An 18,683-nucleotide genomic window follows, 5' to 3' on the forward strand; every position below is an offset into this window, starting at 1 on the left:
ACTTTCTTTATGTCATTGATTGGCAACTATTTATGTGACTACTTTGATTCAGACTATGCAAAAACTTGAAGTCAAATCAAGTCAAGACTTGAAGTCAAAAGACTGTCTGGGTTCAAGTCATATCTCTGCCTCTTGCTGGCTGTGTGACCTTAACCAAATCAATTCACTAACTCAATTTTCTCAACTATAAAATGTAAATAGTAAAACTTAAAACTATCTTCCTTGGAAGGAAGCTTAGCACAGTGTTTGGCACATAGCAGACTCAAGAAACACTTATTGACTGACTTATTGATGGACTGGACTTTGGTCTCCTTTGAGGATCAAATGAGCCAGTATGAAAGTTTTTGCTACTGTAGAGTGCATTACAAATGTAAATTATTTTCTTTTTATTAATGACCAAGTTTTTGATGAATTAGACAAGTGAGAATTGCAAAAAAGCACAGTAACAGCAGTGTATTTGTTCGGTTGCTATCCTTCCTTATTGAGGTGTAGTATGGAAAGGTGACTGGAGAGACAGCCTTGGAATCAGGGAATCTTAGGTTTGAATCTTGCCTTAAACAATGCTATGCATCTGTAAGCATGTCACTCTCTCTGAACTTTAGTCCCTTCAACTGTAAAATGGAGATAATAATAGCAAGGGTTATTGTTAGAATCAAATGAGGGGTTTGTATAGTATTTTTGAAACCTAAAGCTATATACAGGGTATCCTCAAAGTCTGGGTCTTTAAACTATCAAAGCTTAAAACTGCACCAAGACTTTGGGGACATCCTGTCGATACAAGCAATTGCTGTTATTACTCACCAGGGAGGTGGTGCTCAGAAACCAGAGTATTCTTCCAGTTGCAGTACTATTTCCAAATTTCAGCTTTGATATCACCATAGAGTTTACTGCTGCTGTCAGGAAAAGAAAAACAACATTTGTCAGTACCATTTCCTGCCCGAATAAAAAAATTGTTGGTTATTGATGATAATAATTATCCCTTATCTGGGATTCATAGTGTATAGAGGGCTTTCACTGCTACATTAAGTAATATACATACCAACCTTATTAGATTTTGAAAGAAAACGCTTTGCAAACCTGAAGGTGCAGTAGAAATGTGAGCTGGGATTATATCATTATATCGTATTTATATGATATACTAATAGTATTATTAATTATTAATAATTAATATTGTTGTATATTATATATTATTAGATGGGGTTTTCTCATTTGATTTGCTCCTTCTTTCATAGTAGCCTTGTGAAGCAGATATTTTCCCATTTTACAGCTGAGAAAACTGAGGCTTAGAGGTATGATGGTTTGGCCAAGGTTACACAGCTAGTGATCAGGAGGGTTCCTTTTAGATGCTGTGGCTTTTGACTCCAGGTCCAGGACATTTCCCACTGAATCATAGCTGCCTTTGCCAAGCCCTGGCATTTTATTCCACTTCATCCTGTCATTCCAAATAGATCCAAAGAAATAAATTTTAACACTGATGGATGGGGAGAACAGATAAAGAAAATACCACCCTCCTCATAGCAAAAAAGTGGGAGAATACCATGGCAAAATGTTGCAAACATTGTCAGATATAGCCACTGTTTGACTATTTTGGATGTTTTTGAATAAATCACTATATGAGAAGGACAAAAAGAGCTCATAAGATGCATTAAAAGAAAAAACTGGAAAAGAACCAAGGGTTAAACCGTTTCTGTCACTAAAATTGCATTATGGCTAAAAACAAGAAACCAATCACCTATCACTAGTTTAAAAGCTTGGGCTGAAAGACCAGACCTAATCTTTAACTTTCAGTATATTTAAGTGCCATGACCCTTCTGCAGCAGGTAGCAGGCAGCAGCACAGCCAGATTAGTCAATGCAGAGTCAATAATAACATTTTTAAACAGCGGCTACTGCATGACCAGTCTAGCCAGCTTTTAACCAATTCTACTTTTCATTTATTTCATTGACTTCCTTTCCAAGTTGAGGAGTGGGGGTAGCAAAGGAACAGAGGAGGGCTCAAGTCCTTTTAATCACTCTTCTTCCTGGTGGTATAATGAGGTCTGCAGAATCATTTCACTGGAGATTAATGAAATGGTATTTCTAATTTCTTGCCCTTCCCCTTCCCCTCCCACTCTCCCTTCCCTCACCCCCTTCACTTCTACTTTCATATTTCTGAGCAATGAGCTGACAGGCATTAGTTAATGAATGATAGGTAAACTGTAAATTAATAAAAGTAAAGTTTACTTCAGGGCTCAGTATGCTTCTAAATATACATTACACAGGAGATACTTGCATTGACCCTGTCTACGTGTGAATACCATCAGTCCATTGTCCCCTGTTATCTCTGGGCAATGAAGTCCTGTGTCATGATACCATCGGAGCCACAGAGCCTTAAGAAATGCTGGATTCTGTGTTTCATATTGAACTTGGGGACAAGAGAAGGATTTCAGTGAAATGCAGAGGACAAAAGAATGTTTCGCCACACTTAGCCAATACCCGAGGATTATGAGGAACTATCTGGGTCAAAACCCATCTCTGTTTCCACTCCAGCTCATGTAGAAAATATTCTTTTACTTCTGGAAGCAGCTATCTTGCAAGGGCACAAAATGACTCATTGCAGAAACCAGTGACTGAGATAAAATGATCACATTCTCTTGTGATCCAATCTAATTCTTGATCATTTGGTCTTAGCAGTGCAGGTGGTGATGAAGGACCCTCATTATATATGGAGTGCTCGTTGCCCAAATTTAGCATTTCCAGAGCATTTGCAAATTACATCACAGCTACTCACAAGGACCCTGTAAAGTAGGGTAACAATGGCCATCTCATTTTACTGGTATGTCGAGTATAGCAATCAGCTTATTCTAAACAGAGAGCTGTATTTGGAACAAAATACCTGAGTTTTAATGCTAGGCTTGCCACCTACTAGGCATGGGACTGTAAACAAGTCCTTTAAAAATCTCTGAGTCTCAGTTTCTCATCACAAAAGGGAGATGCTAATGTTTGCTCTACCCATTTGTTAGTAATGTCCTGAAGACAGAAATAGTAGGATACATACATATGTGTTCATAAGTGTTTTATAACTGTAAAGCCCAATAAAATGTAAGCCATCTCACATTCATTATTAGTACTGTGACTGACAGCTGAGAAATGTATTAGTCAGTCAACTGGCTATTTTGTTGCTTTGGTCCCAAATATGAGGCCTGACTGACTGTTTGACTGTTGATCAACAACAATTTATTAAGCACTTACTATGTAGCAGACCTGGTGCTAAGTGCCAGAGATATGGAGAAAAGCAAAAAAATTTGCCCTCAAAAAGCATACATTCTAATGGGGGAGATGATGTGTAGATAACTAGATACATTTAAGAGAGAGAGAGAGAATGAGGATGATGGAAAGACAGAGAGACACAGAGAATGAGAGACTGAGACAGTCACTCTGAAAAGGGAAGATAATAGCAACTGAAGGGAACTGGGAAAGGTCTCCTTCTATAGGTGGACTAGGAAAACTGAAAGGTGGAGGTGAGGGGTTAGAGCCTTCTGATCAATACCAGCTGGTAGACCCAGTCTTTGTCCATATAATCAAGTACCTCTCCTAAATTATCTATGCATGATTTTGACCTTGAATCACTGCTGTTGCACCAACCTAACCTCCATCCAATTTTCTAGGTCCCCTCTATCACTAAAAGACAAATGGGAGTTAAGGTGTGTCATTGCCATTTCCACATGACAAATATATAAGCCTGGTAGAGAGAGAATGCCATATTGAATCATCTTCTGCTTTGAAATACTTGGCCAGTTAACATCCTCACAGTGTTGTTCTTGGTTGCAGAAAGCAGCGATCTTAAGAAGACATGTTCAGATAGAGCACAATATTAATAATTTGGTGGTAATTGAGCCAGTATGAAGAACAGTATGAGGAAAAAGTATTTGAGCCTGATCCCAGGGGAAGGGAAAATGCTAATGTGAAGCAACATATGCCATGGGCTTCAGCTTTTCCCCCGGTAACACACGTAACATAGCATTGAACATCTGTGTTCTGTGAGGCCCCAAGTGACTCTGAATCCAGAAACATCTGATGGTTTATTGAGGGAGGCCTCTTCTTGATCACTACTGTTTGGCGTCTTGACAAAGCATAGTTCAAATGTGTGATTGTAAATGCTCTTATTCCTCAAAAGAGCTTTTGAAAGAAAAGAACGAGGATGTGTAGTACAGATTATATTCTCAATTCAGTGTCCACTGTGACTTTTTACCTACTTATATTTGGTAACATTTATTTGATATGAGAATATTCCTTTAAGTCCATATGTAAAAACTAGCTCATTTGCTGTGACAGCTGAAGCTTGAACAAGTCCAAAGAAAAGCATGATTCAGGATGTTAAAAAAATGAATCAAATTAATTTAAAAACCACAAACAATTATTTCGTGGCAAAAAAAAATAGTGAGCTAAAAAAAGGAATCCATTTGAAAAACAATTTTATTGAGTAAAGGTTAAGTTGAAAAAGAGAAATTAAATAAATATTTGAGTCAAAATGCAGTATTGTTGTTTTATTAGCTTATTTTTAACATACTTTTCTTGATATCAGTAGAACAGCTTTTTTAAAAAATGCAGTTTGTCTTTAAATCTCCTTTGATATTTTCTCTGGATGTGGGCAAATGGGCTGAGTTCTGCATATGGGCTTGCATATGTATGTACTATACACACCCTCCTTCATTTGCATTGTATAATTGGTTCTTAATTTGGCCTCCCAGTTGTTCATGATTCCTGTAACTCCTTGATAACAACAGTTTCTCTTTGCTACTACAATGAGGTCCCTCTGACATCTCAAATGGTTGAGAATCAGATTCACTCAAAGTCTAGAAAGTGCTCATAGATGCCACACAGACTTACTCTCCAGCCAAGTACACTTTCTATATACTGCAAACTCATGCTGTTTCTCATTTTCACTTAGTTTCCACTCTTTGCTTTTCCATTCTTTTTTTTCACTGCTAATATAGCCACTCCTTGTATACTTTCTGGTTTTTTCCTATCACCGTGCTTTGTCCTGTCTTTAGCCCTTCCCACCTTTTCTTGGTTCTGTACAGCAATGACCTCACTTCCTGAAGTCTCTGATTCTTTTCTTTAACATTTGCACTTGGCCACTGTCCTTCTCCATCTGCTATCTTGTTGGTAGACTCGAAAAAAGAAGTTCTTAACCTTTGTAGTATTCTACAAAGAGGACCCCTGGACCTCTTTGGCAGTCTGGTAAAGCTTATAGACTTTTATCATAAGAACATTTTAAAATGTGTAAAATAAAATACATTGGATTATGAAGGTAACTAATTACATTAAAAAATAGTTATCAAAGAGGCAGCTCTGTGACACAGTGGATAGAACCAGACTTGAAGTCAAGAAGACTTGTCATTGTGAGTTCAAATCTGGCCTCAGACAATAGCTGTGTGACCCTGGGCAAATCACCTAACCCTGTTTGCCTCAGTCTCCTCATCTGTAAAATGAGCTGGAGAAGGAAATGACAAACCACTCCAGCATCTTTGCCAAGAAAACCCCAGATGGGGTCATGAAGAGTTAGACACAACTGAAACAACTGAACAAAACAGTAAGAATAGTTATCAAACTATTTTTTTAAATTGATGGACACCCTATTGAGAAACTTTGTTATAACATGTAGAGATTTCTGTTTGCTCATGTACTACCTAATAAGAGTTTATGCGTACATGCTCTGCAATTTTAATAATGATAATGTTGGGAATCAAGCTATGGAAAAGTATTATTTCCTTATTAATGCCAGTTTGGATAATTTTTTAGTTAAAATCATCTTTGATTATATTGGCAGGTCTGAATGACTTCAGTTACCTTCATACAAACTGTTTTGAGCTGTCAATATATGTGGGCTGTGACAAATATCCTCATGAGAGTGACCTGCCTGAAGAATGGGAGAATAATCGTGAATCTTTGATAGTATTTATGGAACAGGTAAGAATTTTTTTAAGTAGTTTTTAGGTTCAACATTTAGAAGTGTTCTTTGAGTGAAGGTAATTTTACCTCCTGAGTAGTTGAAAGGCAACTAAAGGTTCAAGTTTATACCAGGATTGCATCATTAAACATCTGGTGCCTTAGACCAGTGATGCCAAACTCAAACAGAAATGGATTCCACTGAACTGTACCTAAGAATCCCCGTAGGTCGTATATTGACTTAGAAAACCACATATTGCCTTATCTACATGCGATTGTGTTTTTATTTATTTTGTTTAATATTTCTCCATTGCATTTTAATCTAGTTTGGCTGTACCTGGGAACACTGTGGGCCATGTAGACTGTGTGTTTGATATCCCTAATTTAGACATGAAAAGAGGTCCTAGAGAAGAAAAATAAAACTATGTGTAATAAAGATAGTGAAGGAAAAGGCTTAAGCATGAACATATCCTAAACCATTTGACCATAATTTGATTGGTTTGAAAGGAGGCTGGCTAGCTTTGTTACAATCAGTTGCAGAGTTTGAAAGTCTTACCCACAAGAAATCTTTGTTATTGCTTTATTGGTAAAACAAGGACCCACCTGTTCAAACTCAAATGTCTCTTCCCTAGATCCTGTCCCTCTGTTAACAAACATTGTGTTGTCAGACTAATGTCTGCTGCAATAGTAATAACAATTGTGCTCTAATGGAAGGAGCATGGGATTAAGTCAAGAAAACTTACATTCATTTTCCAGTGTTACTACTTACTGACTGCAGGACTATGAGCAAATTACTTCATGTTCTGACCCTTATTTCCCATATCTGTAAAATGGGTTTTTTATCTGGTTGAGTAAGGCATTCAGTGATCTGTTTAAGTTATTGTTAGCTTTCCCAGGCCTCTAACTGTTCCTCCAGCAGCAAACTGGTTTAGTTAAAATCTCTCTCTTTTTTTTTTTAAATCAGAGGAGACCCAATTCAAGATATGATTCCCATGGAAAGCCTTTAAAACAAAATTGTAGAATGTCCAAGATGCTATAAGGCCCTCAGAAATCATCCAGACCAGTCCTCTCATTTTACATATTGTGGAAACTGGGTCCTAGAAAGGAGAAGTGACTTATTTAGGCTCATACAACTCATAAGGGGTAGAATTGAGCTTAAAATACAGTCTCTTGAGTCCAAGTTTGGTACTTTTTCTAGTAGAGGCAGCTAGCTACACAGTAGATAGAGCTCTAAACTTAGAGTCAGGAAGGACTGAGTTTGAATCCTGCCTCAGGCACAGCCCACAGCCGTGTGACAAGTCATTTAGCCTATCAGTGGCCCAGTGGAATCCAGCACTGGGCCTGGAATCAGGAAAAGGTGAGTTCAAATCTAGCCCAAGACATTTACCAGCTGTGTGACCCTGGATGAGTCATTTCACCTGTCTGCCTCAGTTTCTTCAACTGTAAAAAGGGGATAAAAGCAGCTCCTCCCTCTCAGGATTACTGTGAGGATCAAATGAGGTCATATTTGCAAAAAGCACTTAGCATAGGGCCTGGCACCTAGTAGACGCTGTATAAATACTGATTCCCCTCCCTTCCCTCTTAGCTTCAGTTTCATCATCTATTAAGTGGGAATAATAATGGCACCTACATCCCAGGGTTGTTTTGAAGTTCAAATGAGGTAACAGATATGTAAAGTGCTTTGCAAACTTTGAAGTTCTATATGCTGTAATGTTAGATAATATCAATGTATACACTGCAACTTCCCCCCAAAGCCTTGCTATCTCCTTTGCAAAATAGCTGAGTTCTCCTTGGCAGAGTTCATGCCTTTTCTCTATTACTTTGCTTAGTGTTATAGTCGATTCTTTCTCCTGCCCTGGAATCCTTTTGTGTTGGGAAATGCTTTCCTAGATTTTCTTCGGCCTATTTTTAATTGCAAGCATTTATTTAAAAAGAATAGAAAAAAAGCTAGCTAGTATTGACAGAAGGAACCTTTACTTTTCTGAAAATAAGGCCCATAATTTAACCAAAAAATATTTTAAGTAAATAAAATAGCAAAGCAGTTTCTTTTGTAACAGATGAAATACTATGGGCATCCTGTCATAAAAAAATTTTTCAAGTGTAGATAATGCAATAGATTTTCACAGAGGAATATGAGTTTAAAAGTCAAATAGCCATCTTTGCAAACATACTCTAAAACTTTACATAATATCTGCTCCTTTTATTAAGCTTAACCATATACACGAAACTGATTGAGGTCACTGTCTCTGATGATCCAATCATCTATTTTAATTGCTTGGTTTTGTCATGAAATAAATACATTGCTATATGATTCACTAAACTTATGTAATTTGCCATTTCAAAAGCATTTAACCAGTGCCCTATCTTTGGTTTTCTACTGCTGTACAGATATAAACAAAGATTATTGGGTGGAGGAGAGGGGTATGTGATAGAAGAGAGCAGTCAGATGTGGAAGTGCAGCCTGTAATCCTTGCCCCTGGGGAGGCTAACACTGGTGAATCACCTGAGCTCAGGAGTTCTGAGGTATGCTAGGGCTAAAGCCAATCAGGTGACCACATTAAGAAGTGCACCAATATGTTGAACCTCTGGCAACCAAGAGCCACCAGGCTACCTAAAGAGGGTGGAACCAACCCAGGTTGGAAGTTTAAAACTTCCGTGCAAATCAGCAGTGGGCTTAGGCCAGTAAAAGGCTGCAACAATCTCAGTCTGGGTGAGAAAGGGAGACCAGTATTTAAAAAAAAAAAGCACTAATTCTTGAGTCAAAGGACATGGATTTGAGTCCTAGAATTGCTTTTAATAATTCTGTAACCGTGGGGAAGTCATGTAATCTCTGAGCCTCAGTTTCCCCCTTGACAAAATGAAGGTTGAACTAAATTATTTACAAGGTTCCTATTGTCTCTAAATTCTGTGATCTCTAGAGTACTTTATAGCATGGGATGTGTGGAGTGTTTAGGAGGACTTAGGCTTGGAATCAGGAAGACTCCTGATTCTCCATGAGGTCTAATCCGACCTCAAACACTTACTAGCTGTGTGACCCTGTTTGCCTCAGTTTCCCCATCAGTAAAATGAGCTGGAGAAGGAAATGGCAAACCACTCCAGTATCTTTGCCAAGAAAACCCCAAATGGGGTCATGGAGAGTCAGACAGGACTCAGACAACTCAACAACAACATCTTTTTGCTGGGGCTCCGCTTGCTTCACTCTGTGTCAGTTCATTTCCATCTTTCCACACTTCTCTGGAATGCCACTCATTTTGTTGATGGGGAAATGGGGGCCAAGAAAGGTAAAGTCCTTTGCCCAGGGATTCTCAAAGAAAACCAAACTTTCAGTTTATAAGGTTTCATTGACTCCTTGCCATTAAATCTGTGAAGACTTAGGGAAGGAAGGAAGGAAGATTTAACAAAACTGATTCACATAAACATCTTATTCATTTTCCAGTTTCTAAATATGTTACTCCTAATATAAACTTATGGGTCCTTTGTAAATGTGTGGCTATTCATTGTTAGTACCTTACAGAGTGAATATTTTGCTTTAAATACAGTCTAAGCAAACTCTGCTACATGACCTTAAAAGACATGGAATAGTATTTTCTGAAACCAACAATTCAGGGATATACTAAGAATAAGGAATGAGTCTTTTGAACTGTGTGACCATGTTAAAATTCTTAGCAGTCATTAGTCCTTAATTATCTCTAAAATACCACAGAATATTTTCCCTTTTATATTTCATAAATTAATTTATTATTTGGTGTTAAGCCATATGACTATAACTGATATTCATACTTTTTTTATTTAAAAGGTTCATCGTGGCATCAAAGGCATAGTACGAGATTCACATGGGAAAGGAATTCCAAATGCTATCATTTCTGTGGAAGGTGTTAATCATGATATTCGAACAGGTACCTATATATATTTATAAACCTTGACTTCCGTTAAGATTATGCAATTTTCAAAAAGTGTAATTGTGCTGAAACCATGAGAAACAAGATTTGGGCCCACTCCCACTAACTCATCTGATTTCCCTTCATTGAAGACAGGAAAGGAAGAGGGGGCAGAGGATTCATCACCAGATTTATTAAGCACCTGCTATAAAATAATGATTGTGTTCGGAAAATCATGCACACGCACGTGTGTGTATATACATATATATACATACATATGTATGTATATACACACACAAACAACAGACATGTTTCACATGCAGTGTATTGTGATGTTTGTATAACTGCATTTCTGCTTACACAAACACACATAAATATACCTCATGTAGAGATAGAGGTACTCATACTTGCGTTCCCCAGCTAGACTATATAAGCCTTCTGCCTTTAAGGAGTTTAAAACCTAACTCAGGAAGTTAAATCATACACAGAAAAAAGAACTAAACATAGATTAAAACATTATGGAATTGGTACCAGATAGTGATTACTATAGAAGTTCTGAGGAGGAGTGGCATCACATTAGATTGAGGGAAAGGTGAGGCTTGATGTGGCCCTAAAAGAATATCTAGAATTTAGAGTGGGAAAGAGAAGAGGGAATGATGTTGTGAGCAGAGGCAGTGAGGTATGCTCAATGTTCAGGATAAGAATTTGTGAAGGACCCTGGTGGAAAGATATGTTGTAGCTGATAGTAGAGAGATCTCCACAGTATCATAGATTTGAAGTTGGAAGGGGCTTTAGAGGCCTTGAATGTTAGGCCAGAGTGTTAGGACTTTATTCTCTAAACAATGAGGAACCACTGATTTTCTTTTCTTTTCTTTTTTTTTGAACACAAAAATGACATTATGAGAGTCATATTTAAGGATGTTTCAACTGGCTGCATTGTGTAGGATGGGACAGAGCAGTGGAGATAGTTACAGACACTTTAGGACCAAGTAGAATTGTTATGGTTCACAAGTCAATGAATTGTCAAATGTCATTTCTACTTGAATGTAGTTAGAATCCTTTTATGACACTGTCACTGAATGAATGTGATGTGCAGAGACCTCAAGTATTTTGCCCAAGGTCACCCAGCTCAAATCTGAGGTAGATTTTCCAACCAGGTCTTCCTAACTTTAAGTTCAGTGTCCTATACTCTGTAACATGCTACTTCTCCAGGTTTTGAAAGACTTTAGGAAGGCAGGGCATCAGTCTTTGCTAATTTTACAGATACCGCCTTAGGGGGAAAACAGTAAATAATAACCTAAGTCCTGAGGCTCTTCACAGATGTAGTTGAAAGAGAAGCAATTTGGGGTGAGAAGCCTGGGTTTTAATTCCATTTCTCCCAATTACTACTAGTGTGACATTGAGAAAGTCACTCGAAATCTTTCAATCTTAGTTTCCCCATTTGTAAAGTGAGGGGAATGGTCTAGATGAACCCTAAGACCACTTTCCAATTCTAAATCAGTGCTCCATGAGTCTGGAAATATAGATTGCAACCTAAAGAAGTAAGGCTTTGAATGCCAGGCAAAGGAGCTGGCACTTCTGGGATGATATGTACCATATTTGATTTAAAGAAAATAAAATGAATATTTCATTTTCTTGATTTTATTTTATTGGAATGTGGTGTGGGAGGCCACATGAAAGTTTATGATCTAGAGATGATGGATTGAGAAATGCATATGGAAAAGTATTTGATGAATGCAAAATACAGGATCATCTGGAAGATTTCTATTGGAATTTGGCATTCTCCATGAGCAATTCTTAGCTTGAAAACACAGTTTTCATAACAGTATACAGTTTGAGAACAATCTCCACTACCTAATTAACCCTTTTGTTTTTAGCAAACAGTTTTTGCCTTAGGAATAATAGAACTAGGTATAGAAATACACCTATTGGGGAGTAAAAGCAGTGACTTGCTTGAGCTGTCCCCAAACCCTCCAAATACCTGTAAAATTGGCTCTAAACAAATTCTAGAGCAGCAGAACCCACAGAATGAAACAAATTTCCAGCCCAAGAGGACCTGGATGGTTGATCAGAAAGGTATATCATGCCGGGCTGTCAGAGGAGCACAGTTCAACATGGGCTGCACAAACAAAGGTGGGGGCTTAATGAACCTGGAGCAGGCCTCAGGGGACTGAATCAAGGGGAGCTGTGGCTGTTTTCAGACTTCTCAACCCGCAACAACAAAGACAACTTTGAAAGGTCTGTGACCGCTGTGAAAGAGGACCTTTGTTGAGGCCCCAGGCCCAGTGCAGCCCCCAGCTGATGATCAGAGGAGGATTGCAGGGATCTCTTTGCTGGTATTGAGGCAGGATTCTCTTGTTTTGCCTGTGCTTGGATCTGGCTCGCAGTTCTGGGTGGCAGCCCTGGGGCAAGGAGGAGTGCTGGCATGGTGGAGCTTGTGGTGATGGTGGAGGGGAATCATCCTCATAGTTCCAAGGTAGAAAAGAGTGCTTGTGCTCATTCATAGATGAGAGCACAGGGCAGAAAAGGAGTAAACACCTTGCCTTTGATCATACCACCTTGGAAGACCTTAAAATTTACAGGTCCCTAGAAGTATCTCTGAAAACAGCTGCACAAAACCCCCAAAGCTTGGAACAGTAAATTCTCCACAATGGAAGCAGACCCCTGCCTTAACAAAGAGTTTAAAAGTCAAATTACTAGCTGGGATCATGAGCAAATAGCTCAAAAAAGTCAGACCACAGAATCTTACTTTGGTAACAAAGAATATCAAAATATACAATGAGAAGAAGACAACAAAGTCAAAGTGCCTACATCAAAGCTTCCAAGAAAAATGTGAATAAGTCCTAGGCCATGGAAAAGCTCAAAAAAGTTTTTTTTTCTAGGCAATTGGGGTTAAGTGATTTTCCCAGGATCACACAGCTAGTAAGTGTCAAGTGTTTGGTCTGAGGCTAGATTTGAACTCAGGTCCTCTTGACTTTAGGGCTGGTACTCTATCCACTGCGCCACCTAGCTGCCCCTCAAAAAGGCTTTTGAGAAACAAGAGAAATAGAAGAAAAACTGGGAAGAGAAATGAGAGTGTTCCAAGAAAATTATGAAAAACAAGTCAACAGCTTGCTAAAGGAGACCCAAAAAATACTGAAGAAAGTAACACCTTAAAAAATAGACTAACCTACATGGCAAAAGAGGTCCAAAAAGCCAACAAGGAGAAGAATGCCTTAAAAAGCAGAATTGGCCAAATGGAAAAGAAAGTCCAAAAGCTCACTGAAGAAAATACTTCCTTAAAAATTAGAATGGAGCAAATGGAAGCTAATGACTTTATGAGAAATTAACAAATTGTAAAACAAAACCAAAAGAATGAAAAAATGGAAGACAATGTGAAATATCCCCTGAGGACCCTGAGGTCCAGAATGTGGTGACTTGCCCAAGGTCATATAGGAACTAGGTAACAAAGCTGTTATTTGAACCCAACTTCTGTGACTCTATACATAGTACTCATCATATTACACCTCAGAAATGATATTGACATGGAAGAAATTATCTGACTCTAGATTATCTAGGCATGTTTTGACTTTGTTTTTTTTTTTTGGTTAAGAATTAGGCAAGGGATGGAGTAGTATGAACTTGTGTTTTCTTTGATATAGGGATTCTCAGTGGGAAAATTCCTTCCACCGGTGTAAATAAGCAAATCTTCATTAATTTAATTAGAGATAGTTGCCTGGAGCTTAAGAGAATTACTCATGGTCAGACACCTAGTGTTTGTCAGGGATAAGTCTTCAACCTGCATCTATAGGTAGGCTTTTATCCTCCATGCATGCTGCCTTTCCATATATATGTGTATGTGTGTGTGTGTGTGTGTGTGTGTGTGTGTGTGTATACTTTCTATAAAATAAGCTTTAATACAAAGCATGTTGATACAATATCTACCAACCAGAAATTATAAACTGCCTGTTATGTGGCTTCTCCAAAATTGAGGGTAAAATAAAAGTCATTAGACTTACTTTACATCATTAGAATGAAGGTCTGGAATACCACAGCAAAGCAGGCTATTGCTAAATAACTGTAAATCAGATATCCTTCAGAGCATAGATTTTCCATTATCTGGTATGGTGTCTAGTACATAGTAGCTACTCAGATAACTATTGACTTGATTTGATTCTTTACAAAGCCTGGCTTTTAAATATTATCTATGAGCCATCCATTTATGAAATGTGTAGAAGTCCAGAAAAGTAGAAAATCTAGTTTCCTACCTAACTCCTTACATGCACTGTGCAACAATATCAGGATTTTTAAGCTTCAGGGAAAGCAAAACAGGTTTGAGGGTCATGTGGGCTGTACTACAAATACTTTACTTAATACACTGTGAATTTCAGGCATCTATTGTTAAGGGGGCATATTTGATGAGCTAATAGGAAATTTATTTCACTTTCCTTTTTTGGTCATCTTTTTCCTATAAATATTTTCTCAGCATATTTGCTTGACGGATATATTCTGTAATTTATGCACATCACTGAATTCTATGTGTTTTATGATTTTTAAGAGCTGAACATAAGCTTTGCATCTATATTAATTTCTGTTTTAGGCTTATGTGAGCTAACAAGTTTCATTTCATAAGGGATTTTTGCATTATATGTATATATATATATATATATATATATATATATATATATATATATATATATATATATATATATATATATGAAGCTTTTTTTTAATAAAGTTTCCTGACCTCTCTGAGATGTCTTCCAAATCTAAGGTTCTATGGTTCACTGTTTTTACAATTGGAGAAACTGAAAAGCACAGAGATGAATGATGTGTTCAGGATCACAGAGATATTATGTATTGGAACCAGGACCCTATTCTAGATTTCCTTACTTCAAGTAACTTTTGTTGTTGGTATTGTTGTTCAGTTGTTTTAATTGTGTCTGACTCTTCAGCACTCAGTTTGGGGTTTTCTTGACAAAGATACCAGAATGGTTTGTCATTTCCTTCTCCAGCTCATTTTGCAGATGAGGAAACTAAGGCAAATAGCGTTAAGTGACTTGCCCAGGGTCACATAGCTAGTAAGTGCCTGAGGCCAGATTGAATTCAGGAAGCTGGGTCTTTTGACTTCAAGCCCAGCACTCTACTCACTGTGCCACCCAGCTGCCCACTCAAGTATAGTGCTCTTTCCATTATAACCTACCACAGGGTATGTACCTTCACCTTAAGCCTTAGCACAGAATATTAGAGTTGGGAGGAACTTCAAAGGCTAGCAAGTCCAATTCATATATGAATGAAAGCTTTGACAGTACTATGTGATGAAAGGAGAAAATGGGGGATGAAATTCGCTGTCTCACATAATAGCAGGTACACAGAATGAAAAGTAAACAAACACGGAGGAAGGAGGTGAGAGGGATGGGCATCCCTTTTTCATCTGTATTGGGCAAGGAAGGGACAGTACAAATTTGAACAGAAACAAGAGTTTGAACGCAGGGCATGGGGCAGAAATACATTAAATTCAACAGGGAAATGGGCAGAGAGAGGTAGGGGAGAGAATGAGGTTTAAGATTAAGAATTAGAAATGATAGTTCTTTGGTGATGACTGAATAGAGAGAGAAAGGAGTTTATGTATGTATCACCTCTGCATGCCGTCTTTACAAAAATTAAGCCTGTGTTGGGGCATGTAAACCTCTCAAACTAATGGAAGAAGGAGAAATGCTAAACATATTCTTTACTGACTACAATTATACAATACAATTATATCCAATGAAAGTCCTTTGAAGAAAAAATTTTAAAATTAGAAACTAAATAGCTTAATCCTAAAGAATTGTTATATAAGGAAAAATCATCTAAATATTAGAAAATTTCATCAAAGAAAATGATAAAATGGGGGCGGAGCCAAGATGGCAGAGTGAAAGCGGTGACTTGCTTGAGCTCTCCCCCAAACCCCTGCAAATACTCAAAAAAAAAAATGGCTCTACACAAATTCTGAAGCAGCAAAACCCACAAAAAGACAGAGTGAAACAAATTTCCAGCCCAAGACAACCTGGATAGTAGATCAGAAAGGTATATTGCGCCAGGCAGGGAGTGCAGTGCAGCGCAGCATGGGTGCGCAGGCCGCAAGGAACCTGGAGCAGGCCTCAGAGGACTGAATCGCAGGCAGCTGTGGAGGTTTCCAGACTCCTCAATCCACAAATGCCAAAGACAACTTAGAAGGTCATTGGGAAAAGTCTGCTTCTCCAATGTGGAGACAGGAAGGTGGGGTCTCAGCTCCATTTCCCAAGAGCATGGCCCTGGGGGGGCAGTTGCTTCCTGAGCTTCCGGCCCATAGACTGAGGGGGAATCCAGTGTCTGATCAGAGAGGGATTGCAGGGATCTCTTTGCCAGTGCTGAGGCAGGAATCTCTTGCTTTGCCTGTGTTTGGGTCTGGGTCACAGTTCTGGGCAGTAGTGCTGGGGTGAGGAAGAGTGCTGGCATGGTGGAGCTTGTAGTTGCTGCACAGAGCAACCCCTTCTCACAGTTACAGGACAGAAAGGAGTACTTGTGGTCACAGGCCAGGAAAGGAGTAAACACCTCGCCCCTTATCATACCACCTTGGAAGAACTGAAAATTTACAGTTCCCTACAAGTATCTCTAAAAACAGCTGTACAAACCCCCAAAGCTTGGGACAGTACATTCTCCACATTGGAAGAAGATTTGTACCTTAACAAAGAGTTTAAAACTCAAATAATTGGCCAGGATCATGAGTAAGCAGCACAAAAAGAGTCAGACTATATTATCTTACTTTGGTGAAAAAGAAGATCAAAATATACAACCAGAAGAAGACAACAAAGTCAAAGCTCCTACATCCAAAGCCTCCAAGAAAAATATGAATCAGTCCCAGGCCTTGGAAGAGCTCAAAAGGGATTTTGAGAAGCAAGTAAGGGAAGTAGAGGAAAAACTGGGAAGAGAAATGAGAGTGATGCAAGAAAATCACAAAAAAAACAACAGCTTGCTAAAGGAGACCCCAAAAAATACTGAAGAAAATAACACCTTAAAAAATAGCCTAACCCAAATGGCAAAAGAGGTCCAAAAAGCCAATGAGGAGAAAAATGCCCTAAAAAGAAAAATTGGCCAAATGGAAAAGGAAGTCCAAAAGCTTACTGAAGAAAATACTTCCTTAAAAATTAGAATAGAGCAATTGGAAGATAGTGACTTTATGAGAAATCAAGACACTGTAAAACAAATCCAAAAGAATGAAAAATTAGAAAACAATGTGAAATATCTCATTGGAAAAACAACTGACCTGGAAAATAGATCCAGGAGAGAGAATTTAAAAATTATTGGACTATCTGAAAGCCATGATCAAAAAAAGAGCCTAGACATCATCTTTCAAGAAATTATCAAGGAAAACTGCCCTGATATATTAGAACCAGAAATAGAAATTGAAAGAAAGAATCCACAGATCTCCTCCTGAAAGAGATCCCCAAAGGAAAACTCCTAGGAATATTATAGCCAAATTCCAGAGTTCCCAGGTCAAGGAGAAAATATTACAAGCTGCCAGAAGGAAACAATTCAAGTACTGTGGAAACACAATCAGGATAACACAAGATTTAGCAGCTTCTACATTAAAGGACCACAGGGCATGGAATATAATATTCTGGAGGGCAAAGGAGATAGGATTACAACCAAGAATCACCTACCCAGCAAAACTGAGTATAATCCTTCAGGGGAAAAAATGGTCATTCAGTGAAATAGAGGACTTTCAAGCATTCCTGATGAAAAGACCAGAGCTAAACAGAAAATTTGACTTTCAAATACAGGACTCAGTGGAACATGAAGAGGTAAACAGGAAAGAGAAATCATAAGAGACTTATTAAGATTGAACTGTTTACATTCCTGCATGGAAAGATGATATTTATAACTCATGAGACCTTTGTCAGTATTAGGGTAGTTGGAGGAAAAAAATTATATGTATGTATATATAGATAGATAGATAGAGGGCACAGGGTGAGTTGAAGATTAAGGGGTCATATCTGGAGAATAAAATTAAGGGATGAGAGAGGATTGATACTGGAGAAGAAGAAGGGAGAGGTAGAATGGGGTAAATTATCTCACAAAAAAAAACAGAAAAGAAAAGTCTCTTACAGTGGAGGGGAAACAGGGGAAGGTGAGAGGGAATGAGGAATCTTATTCTCATAGGATTTGGCTTAAGGAGGGAATAACACACATTCAATTGGATGGAAATCTGTCTTACCCTACAGGAAAATAGGGGAGAAGGGGACAAGAGAGCAGGGGGTGATAGAGAGGAGGGCAGATTGGGAAAGGGGGTAATCAGAAGTAAATACTTCTGAGGAGGGACAGGGTCAAAAGAAAGAATAGAATAAATGGGAGGGCAGGATAGGATTAAGGGAAATAGAGTTAGTTTTTCACAACATGTCTACTATGGAAGTGTTTTGCATAACTGCACATGTATAACCTATATTGAGTTGCTTGCCTTTTCAATGAGAGTGGGTGGGGAGGGAGGAAGGGAGAAAATTTGAACTAAAGTTTTAAAAACACATGTTTAAAAAAAATGTTTTCACATGCACTGGGAAATAAGAAATACAGGAAATGGGGGTACAGAAGTCTATCCTACTCTACAGGAAAATAGAAGGGAAAGGGGATAAGAGAAGTGGGGAGAGGTAGAAGAGAGGATAGACTAGGGGAAGGGATATTCAGAATGCATTCCATCTTGGGGTGGAGGGTGGGGTGAGATGGGGTGAAAATTTGGAACTCAAAAACTTGTGGAAGTGAATGTTGAAAACTAAAAATATATAAATGTATATTAAAGAAAAAAAAGAAAATGATAAAATATCAAAATGTATAGAATGCCACTAAAGATGATTATATATGCTTGTGTGTGTGTGTGTGTGTG

The 18,683-nt window shown here is 38.2% G+C and overlaps 1 protein-coding gene across 1 annotated transcript in view; it reads left to right on the forward strand.

Moving 5' to 3' along the window:
• CPXM2 (carboxypeptidase X, M14 family member 2) overlaps positions 1-18,683 on the forward strand; it is a 219,216-nt gene that overhangs the window by 182,875 nt on the left and 17,658 nt on the right. The window contains exons 12-13 of the mRNA XM_020964119.2: positions 5,812-5,951; positions 9,727-9,826. Coding sequence (XP_020819778.1) covers positions 5,812-5,951; positions 9,727-9,826 — 240 coding nt within the window. The remainder of the gene's footprint in view (positions 1-5,811; positions 5,952-9,726; positions 9,827-18,683) is intronic.

This window comes from Phascolarctos cinereus, unplaced genomic scaffold, assembly GCF_003287225.1.
Source record: "Phascolarctos cinereus isolate Bilbo 61053 unplaced genomic scaffold, phaCin_HiC Scaffold_3;HRSCAF=262, whole genome shotgun sequence".
Classification (NCBI taxonomy): Eukaryota; Metazoa; Chordata; class Mammalia; order Diprotodontia; family Phascolarctidae; genus Phascolarctos; species Phascolarctos cinereus.